Source organism: Osmerus mordax, chromosome 26 (assembly GCF_038355195.1).
Source record: "Osmerus mordax isolate fOsmMor3 chromosome 26, fOsmMor3.pri, whole genome shotgun sequence".
In the NCBI taxonomy this organism is placed as follows: Eukaryota; Metazoa; Chordata; class Actinopteri; order Osmeriformes; family Osmeridae; genus Osmerus; species Osmerus mordax.
The window spans coordinates 3,824,987-3,845,890 of NC_090075.1; the positions used below are offsets into that span (position 1 = coordinate 3,824,987).

The 20,904-nt window shown below is 49.8% G+C and overlaps 1 protein-coding gene across 4 annotated transcripts in view; it reads right to left on the reverse strand.

Moving 5' to 3' along the window:
- Positions 1-20,904, reverse strand: part of nlgn1 (neuroligin 1) — a 111,969-nt gene that overhangs the window by 86,546 nt on the left and 4,519 nt on the right. Inside the window, exons 1-3 of one of the 4 annotated variants that reach the window (XM_067229591.1) lie at positions 16,281-16,610; positions 12,447-12,468; positions 7,045-7,078 (exon numbers count right to left, since the gene is read on the reverse strand). In XM_067229591.1, the coding sequence (XP_067085692.1) occupies positions 7,045-7,078; positions 12,447-12,468; positions 16,281-16,390 (166 nt within the window). In that variant the 5' untranslated portion in view covers positions 16,391-16,610. Of the gene's footprint in view, positions 1-5,002; positions 5,006-7,044; positions 7,079-12,443; positions 12,469-16,280; positions 16,652-20,904 lie in introns of those variants that run through there. The other 3 variants (XM_067229592.1, XM_067229589.1, XM_067229590.1) reach the window with 3 other exon arrangements.

A 20,904-nucleotide genomic window follows, 5' to 3' on the forward strand; every position in this document is an offset into this window, starting at 1 on the left:
GCGATTCTCCAGACACATCTTCTGCCTTCGTAAATCATCTACATGGGATTATTTGGTAGAACTCGAAGATGGAGAAATCACCTTGTTCCTTCTAATCTCACCCCGCAACTCCAGATAGGCTACTGCCTTGTACTTCTTAGAACACGACAATTGTGCGGGGTGTGTGTGTGGGGGGGGGGGGGGGGGGGAATCAAAGCTTTTATTCCATCAACATTCTTACATTCTTCCGAACTTCATAAAAAAAAAACTCACCAGACGAGTGAAAGCTTTCTAAACAAGCAGATTGGCCAATTTGGGGTTGAGGCCGCGATGGCGAGTGCACAGGGAACATCAAAGACGGGCTCTGATGTGGAACGGGTAAACCTGCCGGTGCCTCGGTAAACAGAGCCGTGGTCGGAGATGAAAACACCGGCTGTTAAGCCGCCCACTTACGCGGTCTTGAGGTCGCGGGCGGGGTACAACGCGGTGACCTCCGTCTCTGAAAGCGGGGTTGGTGTGTCATTAGAGCTGTGGCCCCACAGGGAGAGACACAGGGGCCCTGGGAGACCCCACAGGCACACAGACTACACCTCTACAAAGGAGGAACAGGCAAGGCCATTTGATGTCTTTTGACTTTGCGTGATCCGGAGATTTTATTTTTTGGGCTGTGAGGTCCAGCTACAGAGAAGAGGAGAGGAAAAAAAAGAACAGGCTCCGGACTAATTGCTTCAGCGGGAGAATCGATCGATGCCTTAGCTAACGGGCAAGACTGCACCTCAACGGGGATGAAACCAACTGCATTGTGGTCTGTGAAGTTAAAGGAGCTGGGTCTGGAACTCATTCCCCATTGGACAGACATGGGAGACCAAAGTAGCGGCCATATTAGTGTACAATATAGAAACTACACAGCAGAGCTGTTAAAAACAAAAACTATTAATTCCACGCATCCAGAATGAACAAATGGTACAACCAAACTAAATACATTTCTGATTGCGTTGGCCATGACTTCAAACAAGCCATGCCTACTGTTCATTAACAACACCCCCTTCTCCAGTTATCTCTTTGGCCTGTCTGCAGCCTGTCCAAATCACTGATAAAACGTACAAGGTCCACACACACACGGTTTGGAGCAAGTGTCTAACAAAGATGACAGTAAAATGAGTGATTTCGTGATTGTACGAAGGGAGCGAGCAGAATAGGGAGGCCGTGGTGGACGAGGCCTGGTCGGGACTAATTGCTCTCGGCGCACAGGCTGATGAAATGGCGAACGGGGAAGGCTGAAGTCTCTGAGAAAAGGCCTTAGTTTGAGTAACACTATAAAAGCTAATTACGCCTCACAAAGGCAGGTCCTTCCATTCGGAATAAAAAAGAGAAAGCACGACTGAGAGAGAAAGGGGGAGGCAGGAGAAACTAAAGGAGAGAAAGAGAAAGAGAGACAGAAAACCCAGGGCAAATCATAGAGTCATGCCATTAGCAATTAGTCTCTGGCTTCACTAATGAGAGGGGAGTGATAAAAACAGGTTGCGCATTTAAACAGCAGGCCCCTATATATCCTCTAAAGCTCAATACCCACTGCTAATAACATCTAGGAGACCCACAGCATCAGAAATTGACTACACTGCCGTCTGACAAGGACAAGCACCCTTGACAACATTGTCTGGATTACATGTTTGTTATATACAAATGCATATATTTGCATCTGTCAGCATTGCGTACGGTATACTGGTAGCTGTGCGGAAATACCGAAGATGACAAAGGGAAGATGAGTAGATGAGGATGACAAACTGTAAACTGTCAGTCAGACTTGTGTTGCAAGGAGCGTCACAAAGCAATAAGAGAGGGCCAGAAGAAGGTGAGAGAGAAGAGCTCTCCATTTTGTCACTTAATCAATAACAGACAAACACCAATAAAAGCTCTCAGCAACTCTCTAAAGGCACACACACACACACACACCATTATCCCAGCATACAGGCACACACAAACACCAGTACTAGCCTACAGTGACCCTGCTAACAATACAACACTAGTACTAGCCCGCAGTGACCTTGCTAACAACACAAACACAACACCAGCAGTAGACTGCTGTCATATGGCTGCACAGAAAGTGGGAGTCCAACAATATTCTACACCTTGGTGTAAGAAACATGGTCTCTCCATGGGTGACCAACAAAAGTTGGGGACCTCAGATGTTTTCCTCCTGACAGAATGCACCTGCAGAAGCACACAGCTGGCTAGCTACAGTACATCCCAATTAAACAGCTCTCACAACAGAGGCAGTGTCGAACACCTGGACAGTGTGCTGGCACCTCATCGCACGACACTTTCACACAGTCGCAAAAACAATACTTTGAAGGGTGTCAGAAATATTCCGACAGCATCCAAACATTACAGAGACGACAGCCTCGTCTCGCCGCGTGGCCGAGAATGTCAATTAAATCGAAAAACATCTCCGACGTAACAATATTCCCGCAGAATCCCAAATCAATTCAACAGGCCTCAAAAAAAGACTCCAATCAAAACGTTCTAAAAGAGTCCATGCATACACCGCTAATTGGACATCTCTCAGTACTGGTCCGCTCTGTCGCTCCAGTAACAGGAAGCAATGCCCCTCCCGCCCTCCCCGCCGCATGCAGAGCGGGTCTTCCTCAGGCCCTTCGGCTCGGCCGGATAAGTCTTTGAGGCTGACATTCCTCCGACAGGGCTGCAGTCCCAGCAGGACGACCAATAATGAAGGGCAATGAGGTTTGAAGATCCTCGTTACACACCCACCTAGGACGGCGGGCAGGAAGAGTGGCAGGACGCTGCGTGCAGAGGGGGATCCCGTTAGATAAGGCCGCTGAAAGGAACAAATGGCTCCAGGAATAGCATCGGCGTTAGCGGAAAGGAAGACAGGAGGAAGGGGGGGTGGGGCAGGGGCTGGGGGTTTGGTCGAGTCGGCACGCTGAGCGGTGTGTCAAACATTCGCAGTGTTCTATTGTTCAGGGGCTGAGGGGCCGCTATGTCAACCGCTTTTTTTTTTCTCTCTCCGGCGACTTCCGGCGACTGGGAAGGCCACTCCCTGACAAGCTGTTGTAATTAATAACTGTCAGCAGCTGCTTGCCTATCTCTGGATCCCTTTGTCACCTGAACAAAAAACCCTGCTAATTGACTCTTGACTGAGAGATAATCGTCAGATATCAGCTAATTACCTGAGGCCACATTTATATTCCAAAGTCATTAAAAAGTGTCTGAACCTAGCGACAGGGGCTTAGCGATGAGCACCTAACAACTAGGACCTAGCAACGGCAACCTGCCGCTGAAGAATGCCAACAACCTATAATGAGACGCATCGGGCACTGAACTTGATAGATCCAAGCAACCGACGACATGGTGTCAAATAGACGATTGTGACCTTACATATGCAACACTTAGGATAATTAATCAGTTGTTACCAGGCAGGGGGGGAGGGGGGGGGGTAAAGCTCACTAGAGGCGATGAGGGTAAAGCTAAAGGCGTGCCATAGCCATTTTCCACCTGTGGATAGCCAAACTATCTCATTACTGCTGACAGACTGGAGTTTGTTGCATACGAGTACTACAGAGCTCATTAATTCCATGTTTCTTTTTATAAACACCTGGCATCATGGGTACAGTGATGTCACTCAAATTTGGCCTTGGTGACAGCGTGCTGTTGTGAGATGGGGCATACAAACGGGGCAGGAGCTTACAGAGATTAGCACCAGCGCGCCAACAAAAACACGCACCATTAGCATAAGAAAGAGATCAATCCTCCTCAGAAATAACAGTCAGACTTTCTAATTTAATTAATATTCCTTCTGTTTGATTTATTTTTAGGGAAAGGCCTTTTGAAATTCCTCGCGAACGAGCAGGCGCACCAGGGTTTAGAATAATGCGCCCTCCAACATCACTGAATTCAATTATGCCTCTTTCATCACACAATTACAGTTTCTCTGAATGCACAGCTGTTGAGGACTCGGCCATTTCCGCCTGCCGATCATAAACAATATGATGGAGCTTCCCTGGGTGGAGAACGATGGAGGCTTTTAACATTCCTCACAGAGAAGACATCAATCTTCAGGGGTGGAAATCTCCACCAACTGATAAATTGTCACTCAAAAGGAAGAGCAAAGTAAAAAAATATTCACCTCCCCCAAAAAAGAGAGCGGATATTTAAACTGGAATGCCTGCCGCAGAGAAATATCTGAAATGGATAAGGGAAATTGAGTGCCCTGGGCTGCATTATGGGAAATTTATTTCTCCTTCACTCCCTCCTCAACCTCACCTCCTCCTTCTCCTCATCATCTAATCCCTCCTCTCTCTCTTCTCCCTCCTCATCCTTCTACACCCTCCCCCTCTTCCTTTCCCTCCTTCCCTCCTCACCCCCCCCCCCCCTAACCCCCCTCCAGGTGGGGCCAGGAGGAAACCAGCTAAAGATGAAAGCAGGAATATAAGAGATAATTTGGCCCATAAATGGCAGGTATTATGGGAGCCGTCTCCATGGCGAGGGCGTGTGATTTAGAAAGACACTGTGGTAATAGCTTTGCAAATTCCCCCCCGCCATCTGATGACGGCGCTCGCAGCTCAGAGACGCAGAAGGGAAAAGGTCAGGAGTCAACCAGTATCCATCACAACATCAATCTCCCTTTATTCTCCTCTCAAGCCTTAAATACCATACATGGGCTCCTTGCATCACTTCGTTTCCCCGAGCCCCCAGACTTCCATCCAGCAGATCAGGCTTCCAGGCTCCCCATGATCAAATGACCCCCACGCCCCCCCCCCCCCATGCCCTGCCCCCCGGGCAGCTTTCACCCCTCCATGACTGAGAAGGTTCTCACTGCGGTGGTCGTTACAGAGATTCGACATCTGGCGGGGGCACCCGGAGGGCCGGGTGTGTGTGTGTGTGTGTCCACGTGTCGTTGAGTATATCGAGTTTATGCAAGCCTTCAGTCTAGTCATGCAGTGACTGGATAGAAAAGTGAGTACAGTTACACTATGTGTGTTGAACACGGTTCTCTATTAAACACAAACTAAACTAAAGCCATCGGCTCAACACCAAAAACGGAGTAACTCGCCGTCTCTCTCTCTGTCTGTCTCAGTATCTCTCCCTCTCTCTCTCTGTCTCTCCACACCCTCCCATCTCTCCTGCTGGCAGCCTGTCCTTCAAAAGGTCTGCTCTCTCATTAATCACTCCTTCTGTCATCCTCCTTTCATCCCCGCCTCTCCGATCCCCTGGCCCGGTATAATTACGCAGAGACACATGATTTATCAGCCCTCCCAATATTGTGTCAAAAACATATTTCGTCTAAACGTTTTGAGGCCACTGCCTGTCCACAATCAAGTCTGTCAAATCACCATTAGGCTTGGGAGGGCAAAGGGAAGAGAGAGAGACACAGAGAAAGACAGAGAGAGAGAGACAGAGACAGAGAGAGAGAGAGAGAGAGAGAGAGAGAGAGAGCGAGAGAGCATCGAGAAGTACGGCAGAAGGTTCTGGAAAGGGCGTGGCTCAGGTTTTGCCCTCGCAGAGCGACCAGGAGCCTGTTGCAGTACGATCCAAACAGATTGTCCTCAGCGAGGGCCGGAGATGCGGGGCCTGATGGATGACTGGGGGGTGGGGAGCAGACAGCGCCACACAGGTGGCCTGGCTGGGGTGGGGGAACTCTGCTAAGAAGAATGTACTGTACACATCGAGCAATTGAAAGTTTTCAAGGCCGACCAGCGGGCAACAGTAAATTCTGGGAGCTTATGAGCTTCGTCACAAGACAGGAGGACTTGAAGAGTAATGTCAGTTCAACCTCCTTTTTTCCCCCCCCATCCCCGCCTCTTGTTCCTTATACGCCTGACAATCTTTTGGATTCCTTTTGAAATCAGGATGCCAAGGTGTCAGCCAGGTGCAAATTCACTTTGATACCCGTTTGGTAAACAGTATTTGAGATGTTTTCTCGACGTCCCTCTGTTTTCTCTCCATGTATATGCCTTCCTCCGCCCTTCTTTATTGAGCCATCATGAGGACTCGGAGAGTGCTGCGACAGGTGTCACGAACGAGCTAAACCCAGCGAGCTCATCAAACACCCTGAATGTAAAGTGGGGAGATATCACTTCAGGCAGCTGAGGGAAACAGTTACACAGCGAGTCCTTTTTACAAAGAACATTTCTGAACACGCAATTAGAGTTTAGGAAGGGGTGAGTCGCTCTGGCATAAGGGACTATATATAGACTGTTCCCTTGCTGCAAAATATGATAATAAAAGGCTGTGGAAGCATTAAAGTCGTCTGGCATATTAATTGTGAGCTTTGGTTGGTACTCACCAGACCCTCGATCAGGAAGAAACTGGTTTGTCTTTCTCATTCGCTGCAATGTACGCAATTTGTATGGACTTTTGAGTTTGTAAGGTTATTAATTACAATATGTTCAAAATGAGCTCAAGTAGGATTATAATTAATGTTTTTCATTTGTTCTTATAGGACCACTAGGAAACTGTGGAGAGGAGCAAGACCAAGATTTCCAATGTTCCCATCCTTGTACTCTTGCTGGCAAATAAACATGAAACCAGAACGACAGAGGGGTTTGTTGTTCTCAGGCTAACGTCCTCGCACACAAAACCCCCAACAAAGACCTGGGAATACAATGAACCCTGGGACAGGGGGGGGATTTAAACAGGCAAGACCAGGAGAGCGCCGATCTGAAAGGACGGTCACACTTGTCCAGTCAGCTCAGGGTCGTTGACTGGGTGGGGTGATTCTCTTGTTCAATCCAGCCAATAGGACGACATCATGGCACAATCAGGTCTCTTTAAATGCATAGGATGGGGATGCAGCATTGGAAAGGCTGGATTTTTGGACTTGAAAGGGGTTGGCGGTGTATGTGTGAGTGTGTGTGCGTCCATACTTGTATCTATGGGTATGAGCCAAGAAAAGCTTTCCATCCGAGTTTCCCTAAATGCCAGGACCCGGGTTAATAAGGTGTCTCCATAAGTAGCTGTGATAGTTTTAAGGGCTCGGATGCTACAAGCTATTACAGTGTAGCAATGCGTTTTATATCATCTACTCATAAAACCCACCTGGAATACCTCCTGAAAAATGAATGTGTGTGTGTGTGTTTGTGTGTATGGTCAGTCAGGTATTCAACCCACCCATGGCACATATTGATCCACAAATCTACCACACGGCCAATAAAGGTAGTTAGTGTGGTTCATTTGGCTCCCCTTCTCATTACAAGGGTGGGGTTACCGGGTCAAGCCATGATGAAGTTTCCGGATGACGAGAAGCGGGCGCCATTCACCCAGTCCAGCTCTTGACTCGTCGTTTTTGATGCGGCGTCAGCTTCCTGTCACATGGTCTGACAGGCCTTCGGGGTTGTGTCTTGTTACCGGGCAGAAAACGGCAACGTCGGAGAAACCCAGCCACTGACCAGCGACCATTCAACCTCGATTCCGCCGAATGCGAGCGAAGAGGCGTCGAGTGGTTTTGAGTGGGACGGGGCGGAGAGGGGAGGGAGAAGAGGTGGGGGGAAGGGGGAGGGGGGGGGGGGTTTAGAACCAGCATGCCGTGGCTCAGCTAAGCACCTCCACCCAGACAGTACTCCGTCGGGTCTGTTGAGTGCATCAGAACCACAGCAGGCGTAAAGGTTATTCCTCTCCAGTCTGTCGACAGCACGCTGGCCTGAGAGATGCAGGAGGAGGGGACTCAGCTATAGATGGACAGGAGATACCAGACCCCAAATTACGACAAATCACCACACCCAAACACAGCAGATTAGGGTCCAGAGAAAGAGGACATACTGTAAACATATGTAGTTGCACATGAGAGTAATGTAATCATTTGCAATAGCAATGTGTGGCGTTGCATAATGCACTGAACCATGAATAATTCTCTTAGATGAACTTTTACACGTTATGACGCATTCTACTGTCTCTTTTTAATGAGCGTATCCTTTGACCTCTCTTTCTATACACTAACAAAGTCAGATTTATAGAAGTATTGGTGTCTAGTATTAACTTCCTGGGGTGTTAGATCTTCTGGCGTAGAGACACAGTCTATCTAACTGGGTGTGATGCGGCTGCCACAGTGAAACACCACAGACATGAAAGAGACAAAGCAGTGTATCCCTGCTCTGGGTTGAGGCTGTGTGTGGGCAGATCCTAACTTAGAGATACCGAGATCTAACCCCTTCACAGAGCAACGCAGGAAACAAGCATTCGGTGCCGTGTTGAGGCGATTGTTTAAATTGTGTTGGAATGACATGTCATATTGTGGCTGTTGTTTCATCAAATTGGGAATCACAAATTACCTCCATCTGCAGCTGGAACTATACACGGTACTCTTATCTGCTATTTGTCTGTCTATATTTTTCTCTTTCTGTATCTTTACATTACTGACCCCTGAAATTCAAGAAGTCCTTATTCTTGCTGCCTCCCTGGATGTCTGTCTGTCTGTTCCTCAGTCTTCCCCTAGCCTGCCTGCCTGCCTGTCTGTGTGTGTCCCTGCCTGCCTGCCTGCCTGTCTGTCTGTCTGTCTGTCCCCCAGCCTGCCTGTCTATCTGTGTGTGTCCCTGCCTGCTTGCCTGTCTGCCTGCCTATCTATCTGTGTGTGTCCCTGCCTGCCTGCCTGTCTGTCCCCCAGCCTGCCTGTCTATCTGTGTGTGTCCCTGCCTGCTAGCCTGCCTGCCTGCCTGCCTGTCCCCCAGCCTGCCTCTGATCCTCAACCTTGCAGTGTGTTTACTGACGCTCCCTTAATGCACTCCCTCCTCCTCCCTCCACGATCCATCAACTCTGCGTTTACCCATCAAACCACCTCCAGCCAAGCACAGACAACACAGCACACACACACACACACACACACACACACACACACACACACACTCTCACACACTCCGCTGAATACATGTAACACTTCCACCTCCGTGAACGCATTACCTCCTCTCAGAAATGAAAATGGCCCTGGCTTTAACGACACGTGATGGGCAAAGAAAGGAACAGGAGGCCGGGGCGCGCGGAGGATGTGACGAGTCAGTGAACCAACAAGACCGAGCGGCGGACCCCTGAGTGCGGCTCATTTCCTGTCTGCCAATATGCTTAATGACGGGAGTGATGAGTTATTGACGGCTGCCGCCTAATTGGAGACTCTGAGGTGTCTATTGCTACTGCAGTGCTGACAGCACACACAAAGAGACCCCATCGATTTTGCTGTGGTTGGCTGTATCTGGCCATGCTGAGGTGTGTGTATGTGTGTGTGTGTGTGTGTGTGTGTGTGTGTGTGTGTGTGTGTGTGTGTGTGTGTGTGTGTGTGTGTGTGTGTGTGTGTGTGTGTGTGTGTGTGAGAGGGGGGGTGTGAGGGCAAGGGAACTTCTACATCGGTGACTGGCAGAGGCTTTAAATTCCAGTTAGACCCACTTCTGCAGAGGGGGGGAAAACTAATTACTAAACAGTCCAATACTACAAAGTCTGAAGACGATACTTGGAGCCACGGAGCCAATCCTGGTCCAGAATGCATTGACCCATCTCTAATGCATCGAAGGCCTCCTTTACCACAAACACACGCGTACCTATATAAATAGCAAGGTTGGTATAAATGAGGACGAAGGTGTTTAATGTCACAAATCCCCGTAGATCCCAACAGTGAAATCCATTTGAGTCTCCGGGACAAGCACGTGGGGCTTAAACATTTATTAATGACACCTTCCAGCCAGGAACACCTTGGTCCGGGCAACAGAGCCAGCCTCTCCAGCGCTAAATGATTTACGGACTACGGCAGGGGCAAATTACATCTTATTACTCCTTATCTCAGCGATAAGTCTCTCTGTCATTTCCACATATTTGTTATCGGGGACATAAATATTACAAATGAGTGTCTCTACGCTAACGAGAGGGAGGCTGCGACCCTTCCTCTGGCTGTGTTTAGATATGGGAAAGGGACGCCAGCGAAGCCGTTTGGAAACATTGGGCCACGGTTAAGGCACCATCTCCTGCCTGCGGTTCTGTCTACCAAGCAGAAAAGAAAGAAGAGGAGGATTGTGGAGAAAAGGAGGCTTGGGAACGAGACTAGTCCTGTGAGCAGACAGTCAAAGCTTCATTTCAACCTCTACCATCTCACTTCTCATCTCAGTTTTTGCTAACTTTTGTTTCGACCTTTACTCGACGATATTTGACTTTGACTCTGATGTGTCTTGTGTACAGTCGTGTTGTTGTGTCGTGAGAGCAGGTATGGGGAAGTGGATCCTGCAGTGAGCACCCACTGAGGCCTGCTACGTCCTGCCATGTTCTGTCATGTCCCTCTCTCTCACTGTCACCTCAAGGTGATCCCGGCGTTTACACCGATCCCCTGTCCTGTACGCTTGCCATCTGCAACAGCTTGTCTCTCCGATTCACCACGCCACTTCTCTCTGACCCTCGATCTCTCTCTCTCTCTTTTTCCCTCTCCCTCTGTCACTCCCTCTCATTTCCTCTCCCTCCGTCTCTCCCTCCATCACTCCCTCTCCATCTCCCTCTCCATCCCTCCCTCTCCCACTCCTCTCTCTACCTCCTTCCATCTCTCTCTTTTTCTCTCGTCCACCCCCCTTTCCCTCCATGTTTAATAGTTGTCACTTACTTTATGGGGAAAATGCAGCAGTGTGCATGATGCTGGGACGCGGTCCAAGCGTACGCCACACAGCCTAGCTCACCCTGACGCTACCCAATTTAGCATAAAACCCTAATTAAAGTGACTTGGCAGTCGACAAAAACCAAAATTCAACTCTGCATCATCACAAGAATGGGTAAGCGGTCGGAAGTCAGAGAGTAAAAATCTGCTTGATGTTTCTGGGTTTGTTATGGTAATGTGAATCCTTACTTAGATTAAATGGACGGTATCGAGCCAAATATGCACACACAGCTTGCTCATGGCACAACTGAGGCAGATTTCATAAACACACGCACGCACGCACACACCCACACACACACACCCACAGCCATGCTTGGGAGACACTCCAGAGAATACCAACGTCACTTTTCTTGTGAAGTTTCTTACACAACAACGCTCCTTAAAGAAACTGGATGGGATTACCTACGGTAAACCTTTAACAGGCTGATATCATCACAGGTTTTAGCATCGCTGCCATAGCTGTTAGCATTTGGTTGATGGGGCTGCATCTCACAGGGTCAGACTAGGTCATTTACACAGGAAGAGACAGGCAGGAGGACATTAAACAGAGTGTAACCAGGATTGGTGTGTGCGTGTGGCAGGGTATGGCAGTTGCCCCTGGCATTCAAACAAAACAGGGGATATCAACAGCTCATGATGATGCTCGTTACAGATAATCCAAAAGGTTTTTTCGAAGAACAGATCGGAACATTAGTAGGTTCCCAATTCATGGTAGCGGGAGGTTTCTCATGATAAGCACTGTTAAGATCTTAATGGCAACTGATCTGATTGGATCCCGCTTCAAGATTGTGGGTACTGTAGTTCTTTACTAGCGTTTTGGGCAATTAAAGTGCGTTTTTACTAATGTAGAAATCAAATAAGCATATCAAATCACATGATCTCATCCACCCTCAATCCTCAAGCCAGATGTACAGTATTGCAAAAGTAATCCTGTTCATAATTTTCTAAATGGATAAATCAAGATTTTACTGACAGTTGCTGCGCAGCCGCAGTTAATTGCATCAATTAATCGCGTCTTTTTGGATTAGCTTTCAACAGACTGAAATTAAAAAGAAAAGAAGCAGTCCTTAATAATCCTCTCTGTAAGTTTTTTTTTTTAAACAAAGAAATGACATAGTAAGCAGGAGAATGGTGGGATAAGCAAAAGAAACTGTATCAGTTGAATTGGCAGATTACTACTTTCGGTGAAGCTTCATCTACAGTTTCTAACAAGAAGTGGTATTCTGGTTCCGTTACTTGGGAATGTCGTTGTTGTGTGGCCAGAGGGAATTATGCCATGCTCTAGGTCAGTGGTTCTCAACCCTGGTCCTCAGGGAATCCCTGTCCTGCATGTTTTAGACGTTTCCCTGTTCCAACACACCTGATTCAAATAAATGGCTCGTTATCTAGCTCTGTAGAAGCCTGGTAATGAACATGCATTTGAATCAGGTGTGTTGGAGCCAAGCTGGAGCTAAAACATGCAGGACAGGGGGTCCCTGAGGACCAGGGTTGAGAACCACTGCTCTAGGTTTTTACACTGAGTGTAACTGTAGTTACATCCAGGGTCATAGAAGGAGACAGCCAGCGGGACTAAAAGAGCGGCCTGGCCCTTTAACTGCTGCTGGACTGCAGTGAATCGGCTCCGTAGAATTTATCACCGCTGTCAGCCTCCAAGCCGGTCCGAACATTATATCAACCCATGGCTGCTATCGTTCTCCTTCCCTCTATTTTTCTCTCCCTTTCTTTTCCTCTCTCTTTCTTTCTCTCGCTCTTTGCTTCTCTCCCTCGCTTTCATTCCGTCTCTGTTCTTTTCCCCCTCTCTCTTTCTCTTCAAATCTCTCCGGTTCTGCACCATGGCCCCTTCAGGCCTGTGTTTCCTTAAAGAGCTGCCTGGAAATGTCCACACTTGACAGGCCACAGCTGAAATCAAGTCTGGGTTTGTTTGAAAAAGAGCGTCTTTTTCTCTTCTGTGTGCTCTGCTATGGGGGTTATGTGGTTCAATGTCGATAATGTGTTCATAAGTGACTGAGTGTGTGTGTGTGTGTATGTGTCTATGCACACGTGCATGTGTGTGTGTGCGCACGGGTGTGTGTGACATGCAAATGTTTATTAACACCACAGCTATATTTTCAGTCCTCAGAAGAACAGCAAAAATGCTGTTCTGTGCTGCGAGCAGTGAATTGTGTTTCCCTCCCTTCTCACTGGTCTATTATTGCCTTGTGTTAGCTTACTGCTTGTTCTCAATCATCGTTGAGGCAAATGGCCTCATGCATTACATAGTATAAGGACATTTTGGAAAGGTGCCATAAATAATGTCTGAGGCTCTGAAATTGAAACCACGGTTGGTAGAAGAAAAAAAAGCTGTTACTTTTCAGAGCAATATCTATGTTGTTTCAAATGCCGTGTCTTAAATATGCATGAGAGCTTGCCATGAATTTCACCCACTGCAACAACGATATTTTCTGAAAATGAATGGTACAAAAAGGGCAATATTATGCTGTGCTTCATATTCGTAATGTTTTCTCTTCCAATAACAGGCAGCGGCGTATAATTTGAGCGGAGCGTAGCCTGTTGGTGACACTTCCAATGTCCTTAAAGAAAGCGTTCGGAAAAATAAGACACTAATTTATTTATTGTAATGCGCTCTCCATGAATATTTAAAAGAAGCTATCAGTACTGTCACCTTGGATTGCTATTGTATCTCTGGGGAGATAGCTTTTAGCATTACAACAATGCGTTGTGTTCAGCCATCCCTTATTCTCCTGGAACATAAAATACCATACAGTGTACTCAACAGTTTCAGGCAGGAAACCTTTGCAGGGAGGGGGGGATAAAGGGAGTGTTGAGCCTCCGAAGCAAGGTTAGGCTCATTCTCTAAGTTTGTCGTCTCGGCACAATTGAAATCACAATCTCAAGAGAGCGAGAGAGAGAGAGCGAGAGCGAGAGAGAGAGAGAGAAAGAGAGTTAGATGGTGGCCATTGCGGCTAAATTGCAGACTGATGCCTCGCCTATTAAAGTCAGCTCCAAGCAACTAGCATACTTATTACTGCACACTCCCTGGCAGCTAACGAAGGGCATGTGGCTTCAACACACAACACAATGAGAATAATGACACCATCGTCCTGGAATAGAGACCCAGAATTCCTCTCCCTCTCCCCCTCTCTCTCCCTCTCTCTTAGCTCTCTTTCTACTTGTCTCTCTCGCTCTTCCTTTCTCTCTGCCAACTGTAGACTGCCCCTCTCTCACCTCTCTCTCTTTCTACTACTCTCTCTCTCTCTCTCTCTCTCTCTCTCTCTCTCTCTCTCTTCACAGACCTCTAATTCCTCCACTCACCACTTGATTTTCTCTCCTTCCGCACCTTGAATATCAAACCTCTCAGCCCACCAGAGGGAACTGCAACAATCGAAGGCACTCAGCACAAAGTACAGGTGATTGTATTTCCAATTGCTGAGAGAGTCAATTTACTCAGGTTTCGTTGTGTAAAATCCTGTGTCCCGTAAACACACACACACACACACAACGACAAAACTAAAAGCATTTTCATAATACTGTAAAATTGCAACAACTGCCCAATACAATACATGTCTATGCACACACCCACCCACATATCTATCGAGAGTACCCACCCAGCTATATAGAGGTGTTTGCAGACCAGACCCTGCAGCCAGTCAAATAGAACCAGGGTCAGTCTGACAGAACCCAGAGAAGACACACGGTACCCCAGGTCAGTAAGACAGAAGGCCAACAGAACTTTATCGGTTGTTGTGCAGAGTCTCTCACTCTCCAGGGAGGTTAACTAAATAGGTCTGAGGCTGAAAACTTAGTGGAGCTGTAAAAATCTATTCTTGCCTTGCCTGTGTGTGTGGAGGGGGAGCGGGAGAGGGGGGGGGCAATGGATGTGTGTGTGGCCCAGAACCTCCCACAGGAACCCACTTCAACAACTACAAAACTGGGGCGAAGCCTAAAGAACAAGCAGGAGGGAGAAGAGAGGGAGCGAGGGGAACGGAAAAAGAGGAGGGCGAGGAGGGAGGAAAACGGGTAGAGACAGGCGGGCGGAGCAGGGGCGCACGGGAGGTCGTGACATGGCGAGTTTTCGTCGAGGAAAAGAAAGAAAAGAAGGCAGGAGGGAAGAGGGAGGTGTGGGATGTTTAATGAATGATCCTCCCGCGTTCTACCAGCGGGGCTGCATTAACACCCCCGGCCACATCAAGGACACTGTCACCACAAGCCCTCGGTACAATACACTACTGCTCTGCCAAGGAGGTGGGGGGGGGAGGAGGAGGGTGAGGAGAGAGAGAGAGAGAGAGAGAGAGAGAGAGAGAGAGAGAGGAGAGAGAGAGAGAGAGAGAGAGAGAGAGAGATATGAAGTGGGAGAGAGGGAGAGACAATAGACAATGGAGAGGAGGGTGGGGGGGGGTTAAGACAGATTGGATGGAAGTGGGAGTGAGAAAGAGAGCGAGAGAGAGAGAGCGACAGAAAGAAAGAGATTGAGAGTGTAGAGCAGGATGGAGGGAGGGAGCTCCGCGAAGACATTATCTTGATGAAGCTGTGATCGATACAGCCAGAGCAAGCCAATGGAACACCGATCCTCTCCCTTTTAATAGAGATTAGGCCATGAGGTTCAAACTGCCTCCCCTGCCACGCCACCACCATCGCTGTTAAACCGCTCACACGCGCCAATCATTACAGCGCACACCCTCACCTACGACCCCGGCCCCCGACAGCCAATCACTGCATCCAACACAGCCCCGGCAGCCAATCACAGCGTCCGACAGCCCCGGGAGCCAATCACTGCGTCCGACATGGCCCTGACAGCCAATCACAGGCATCCGAGATAGCCCTGGCAGCCAATCAGACAGGCTACTCACCGAGGGGCATGGGGAGGGGGTGTGTGGATCTGGAGGCCACACCACTTCCTCCTTGGCCGTGTTCTCAGTGAAACAAGTCATACATACCTCCTTGTCTACATATTTTCTTGCCGGGTTTCCTGGCACATTCCTTGGATATTCTCTTGACTGTGAAATGAATAGAAGACTAAAGAATAACATGGAGCTCCGTCATACACAGGAGCATGCATATAGCTCTGTCTGGCCTGACTGGGGGTGGGAGGGGGTCACACACACACTGGAGAGAGAGACACACTCACTCACACACACACACACACGTTTATGCATACACCCACATCCATGCATGCACACACACGCATATACTTCCATTGCCTCACTTCAGTGTTTATCAATCAGTTGATCAGTCAGACAGACAAACCGGTCAATGGTCCTTATCTACATCAGCCTTCAACGTGATGAGTTCTATTCATTGTGCCTGGACACAATGGACAGGTGATGAGCCCCTAGCAATCTGTCTGGGAGGGGGGGGGGGGGGGGGGGGGGGGAGGAGGAGGAGGGGGGGTTCACCTGAAGGAACATGCTGTGGCAAGAGTAGAATCGAGATCAGTCACACACACACTCACTCCCGCTCTCTCGTAACACACACACCCACCCACACGTAACCTTAACATGTAAAAGCAGTGGCATGCACAAGAACATGCACAGGTCATGCTCTCCATCCACAGATAGACAGGACAGGACATGGTAGTACATCTCTATCTATCAGGACAGAGGGAAGAGGGGGGGGGGGGGGGGTTGTTGGTTTCGCACTACCCGACAGCCCTGGTGGGGGGGGGGGAAACTCACCATCCTCAGTGGGGACATAGATGTTGAGGAAGAGGCAGTCTTCGCTCTGGTCCTGGACGTAGGAGGACACCACCTCCAGGCTGTTGGTGAACCAGACGGGCAGCATCACGTCCGGCAGGCGGCCCTCCACGATGGTCCTGGGGGCAGACGGGGGCGAACTGCGTGGCGTTGCGCACCTCCGGCCACGAGACGGGTGGCTCGGGGGGCTGGAAGCGCCTCTCGCCGGTGGGCGGGGCCGCGTACGGCACGCCCAGGAACTGGACCACGGGGCCCAGGATTTCGTTGTTGAGCTCCTTCTTGACGCCGCGCAGCTTCCCGTACACCGTGGTGACCACGGGGTCCGACTCGTCCAGTTTCTGGGCGGCGGAGGGCTGGAGGAGCTGCGGGGCCAGGCTGAGTAACCACAGGACCCGGACCAGGCCGTCCGGACCCCCTCGAAGCAGACCTCCACCCCTCCGCACCCCCGTAGCCCTCCTCCACGCGGACGGCTCGCACGCACCCCGACCCCCAGGCCCGCACTGGGCCATCCTGACTCCTCCCCTCGGGCCTCCTAAGCAGCTCCTGGGTCCTGCTTCTACGCCACACCAGCGCACGCTCGAGACACACACACACAGGCACGCGCGCACGCACACACACACACGATCTCTCCCCCCCCTAAAAAAGGACGCGCGCAGCAGACGCGCGCTGGCGTGCTCCGGCTAGGCGCTAACACGCTAACGGCGGGGCTCCTCCTTAGATCCAGCGCACGGCGAGGGGGGGCGGTCCGGGATGAGCGGCGGCGGCGATCGGAGGGTGTGGGCGTGGCTGGGGGTCGACTCCCCATCGGGTTCACTCGGGCCGGTGGGCGCGGACGACGGCGATGACATCATCTGCCACTCGCCCCTCGTTATTCCTCGGGCTGTGTCCTGTCGACGATCCGGTGTTCCATGGCGGCGTTTGCTCGGCGTGGCGTTGCTAGGCGCGGCGTCGCTGGGCTGGGTGTGGCGAGGGATGGTGATGGGAGAGAGAGGCAAGGCCCTCAGTTCCAGGACAGACAGAGGACTACACCCTGCAGAAAACAATAACAACATCCATTAGTGACCTGAGCAGAGTAGGGCATGCTCCTGGTCTGGCTCTGGTCCAATCAAGGAGAGCACAGGACAATCATGGGCCTGTGATTGGCTGTTAGACACACATTGTCAATCAACTGAATCAGATACCAAAATGGAGGATTAGCAACCCCTAAAAGAGAACCTAGACTTATGTATTTATTTATGCTGGTTAACCAAGAGGTGCAAGGTTCTTTTGTTAAGATAGCAATCTACAATTTCGATGATTCATTTTTTCATGTACTAATTTTACTTGGTGTCGATGGGGATACAAAAAGTAAACTTCTTCATGGGAACTAGGGACTGTGCGCACCACGGGGACACAGGGAGAGAGGCACACACAGGCGGGTACTGCAGGACTCGTTTGTGCAGAAAAGTGTTCTTTCTCTTATGTTGGACAGAGAGGTACGTCAGATGTCAACATCAAAGCGCCATCTGCAGCGTTGCAGTTGGCTGAGCAAGCGGCAGATATGACTTGCTGAGAGAATTCCATTTAGCTAGACACAGTCTGGGGTGTCACACCTCACACAAACACACACACACACACACACAGTCAGGTCACCTGGCAGTTATGTGTATTAGAGCCAGCAATACAATATCTGTCAGCATCAGTAGAATTAATTAAAATGTAAATGTCTCTCTGTGAGAATGTACAGTCATATGTGTGGTGTGTTGTGTGTCCTGTTCTGTGAGTGCCGACAAGGCTGCTTTAAACATGTTTACCCAACGGGAAGAGTGACGTTAATTAGACAAATACACTCTGGCCGAATAACATTCGGCTGCTGCAGAGACACAAGACAAGGCGACGAGCCTAGACTCCATGTTGTCACACCAGCTGACTACTTCAATATGATCTGAGGAGCAAACTTCTCACCTAGCTTGACACCAGATATACTCTTCTCTCTCCCTTTCCATCGCTCTCCATCCCCCTCTCTTTCTCACACACACTCTCTCTCTCTCTCACACAATCTCTTCCATTTTTCTTTCCCTCTGTTTTATCTTTCCATCTCTCTCGCTCCCCCATCTTTCTCAAACATTCAATCTTTCTCTCTCACTCTCCCCCTCTCATTCACCCATCTCTCCGTTTCCGTTTCCATCTCCCTCTCCTCCCTCTCTCTCTCACTCTCTCTGTTTTCTCTCTCCATCTCTCCATCTCTCCCTCATTCATTTTACTTAGTTGAGACTAGCTATATTTGGAGCCATTGCCTTAATGAGGGATGGGGCAGCATTGGTGTCAGTGGGTGTCCCTCCCCTGGTGAATGCACTGATAGGCCAATTCAGAACAGCTATTCATTTGGCCCCAGCCAACGTGCTGGCTGCTGCATCTCCCACTGCTACACAAAAGAGGTTTATGCCCACCCCCCCCCCCCCCCTACCTCCTAACAATGAACCGCTTGTTGTCTTTGGAACTGTAACGCCATACACAGCCAAGGAGCAGGCACACACACACACAGAACACACACACACAGATGTGCGGGAACACAAGGAAAACGGAGAGCGAACAAACACACACACACACACACACACTAGCCTGCACACACGCACGCACACGTGCAGAATCACAGCGCACAAGAACACACAGCCGTGGAGATAAACACTGGCAAGTGGCAGTACGGCAGGCCCGTCGCTCACGGGGAGAAAAGATGGAAAGCTGTCAGCGTGTGTTGTACTGTAACATCCTCGCACTGTTAGGTAAAGAGGGGGGTGGGGGGTGGGGGGGGACACTGCTGGGATAATGAACTGATCCTAACGATCCAAAGCCCTCGGGATACGGAACATCCTCTCCAGCAGTGCCTCCCAGCAAGGCAGAGGAGCCTGGAAACAAGTATGCAGGGATGTGGGCAGGAAGCACTTACGCTGGTAGAAGTTAAAACTCTTAATGGACTGTGTGTGTGTATGTACTATATGAGTGTGTGTGTGTGTGTATGTGTGTGTGTACGTGGCACAGATGAGGCCTGGTCGGAGTCTAGTAATGCTTCTACCCGCAGTCAGACATTAAGTGTACCTGATTCCTTTCACAGCTCATCTTATGGTAATATTTCCACTTGTACTTTACGGCCAAACATGGCCATTTCTGGATTTACTGTCCAGCGCCGAATGCCAAATTGTGCTTAAAAAAACGGCATCTATTGACAAGACTGTACAAATGATATGCATCCAAACAAATGCAAAGCAGCCCGTGCCCTCCGGAATAATTAGGCAAACGGATAAACAGAGGGCCGAAATGAAAGGCCCGTGGGCTGCATTGATTGGGGAGCAGTATTGTTAATGAGACTGATAAAAATTGCTGTGAGCTTTTTACTACGAGGGTGGGGTGGGGGTGGCGGTGGAGGAGGGGGTGGGGGTGGAGGAGGGGTGGGGGGGGGTGGAATGAGGAAAAACTGAACACAGGACCCCGCCTGCTGACACCGCCATCTTTGTGAGCAGCCGAGACCCAAGTGTTCAGACCGGGGGGCCGGGGGTGTGGGCCGCAGGAGCCAGGAGAGGGCTGGACCCAGGACTGCTACTGCTCTGGCCAGCAGAGAGTGGTGGGATGGGGGGGGATTGGCTAGTTAGGGCTGATGTGTCGAGGGGATTGGCCAGTGGGGCAGAGGCGACAGAATCTCACTGTGCAAAGTTTAGCCACATTGTTGTCGTGCACTGAGAGTGAGTGAGTGTGTGTGTAAGAGATTGTGTGTGTGTGTGGAGGATAATACCCCAGTGCCCTTTTTCATCTGTGTGACAATCTAACTAAGTTGGATTCTCAGATTACTCGTGTGTGTGTGCAGAAAACACACACACACACAACAATCCTCCTTTCCATACATAAAACAATATGTTTTACTTATTGTTTTACAACGCATCTTCAACCAATCGTTATTTTCAGCACTGAAGATGACACAGTTCTTCATTCTTGCTGCCGTCGCCTCCTCAAAGGGGGGAAGCCAGCTCCCACTTTCCCTCCAATTTCCATGCTTTTTGCCTGTGATTAAACTCCTCCAGGTGTTGAGAGCAAATTTCACACGTGGCCAGGATATCCATTTAACAAATCCTTTGGAAATCCCTGCCTAAGACGCTAGCGTAATGAGCTCAGCAGATCCAGCTTTAACAGTCCTGCAGGAAACCAGCCTTGCTTTTCACTACTGAAGGACTTCTTCCCTCCTCTCCTCCTCCTCCTCCTCCTCCTCCTCCTCCTCCTCCTCCTCCTCCTCCTCCTCCTCCTCCTCCTCCTCCTCCTCCTCCTCCTCCTCCTCCTCCTCCTCCTCCTCCTCCTCCTCCTCCTCCTCCTCCTCCTCCTCCTCCTCCTCCTCCTCCTCCTCCTCCTCCTCCTCCTCCTCCTCCACTCAGCCAGGTGTCGCCAACGTTAGATCAATTCAAGTCTTTGCGTTGTTATTTCTGTCATTTGCATAGGTGGTAAACAACTCCGCCCCGTAGGGAGTGCTCCCTGTGTGAGGACAATCGGCATGGCGCTCCCAGACCGTGATCTAACCAGCTCTCTGCGTCGCGCAACAGAGGGGCTTCGGTGACTGCTGTGGGGGAGGGAGGGGGGGAG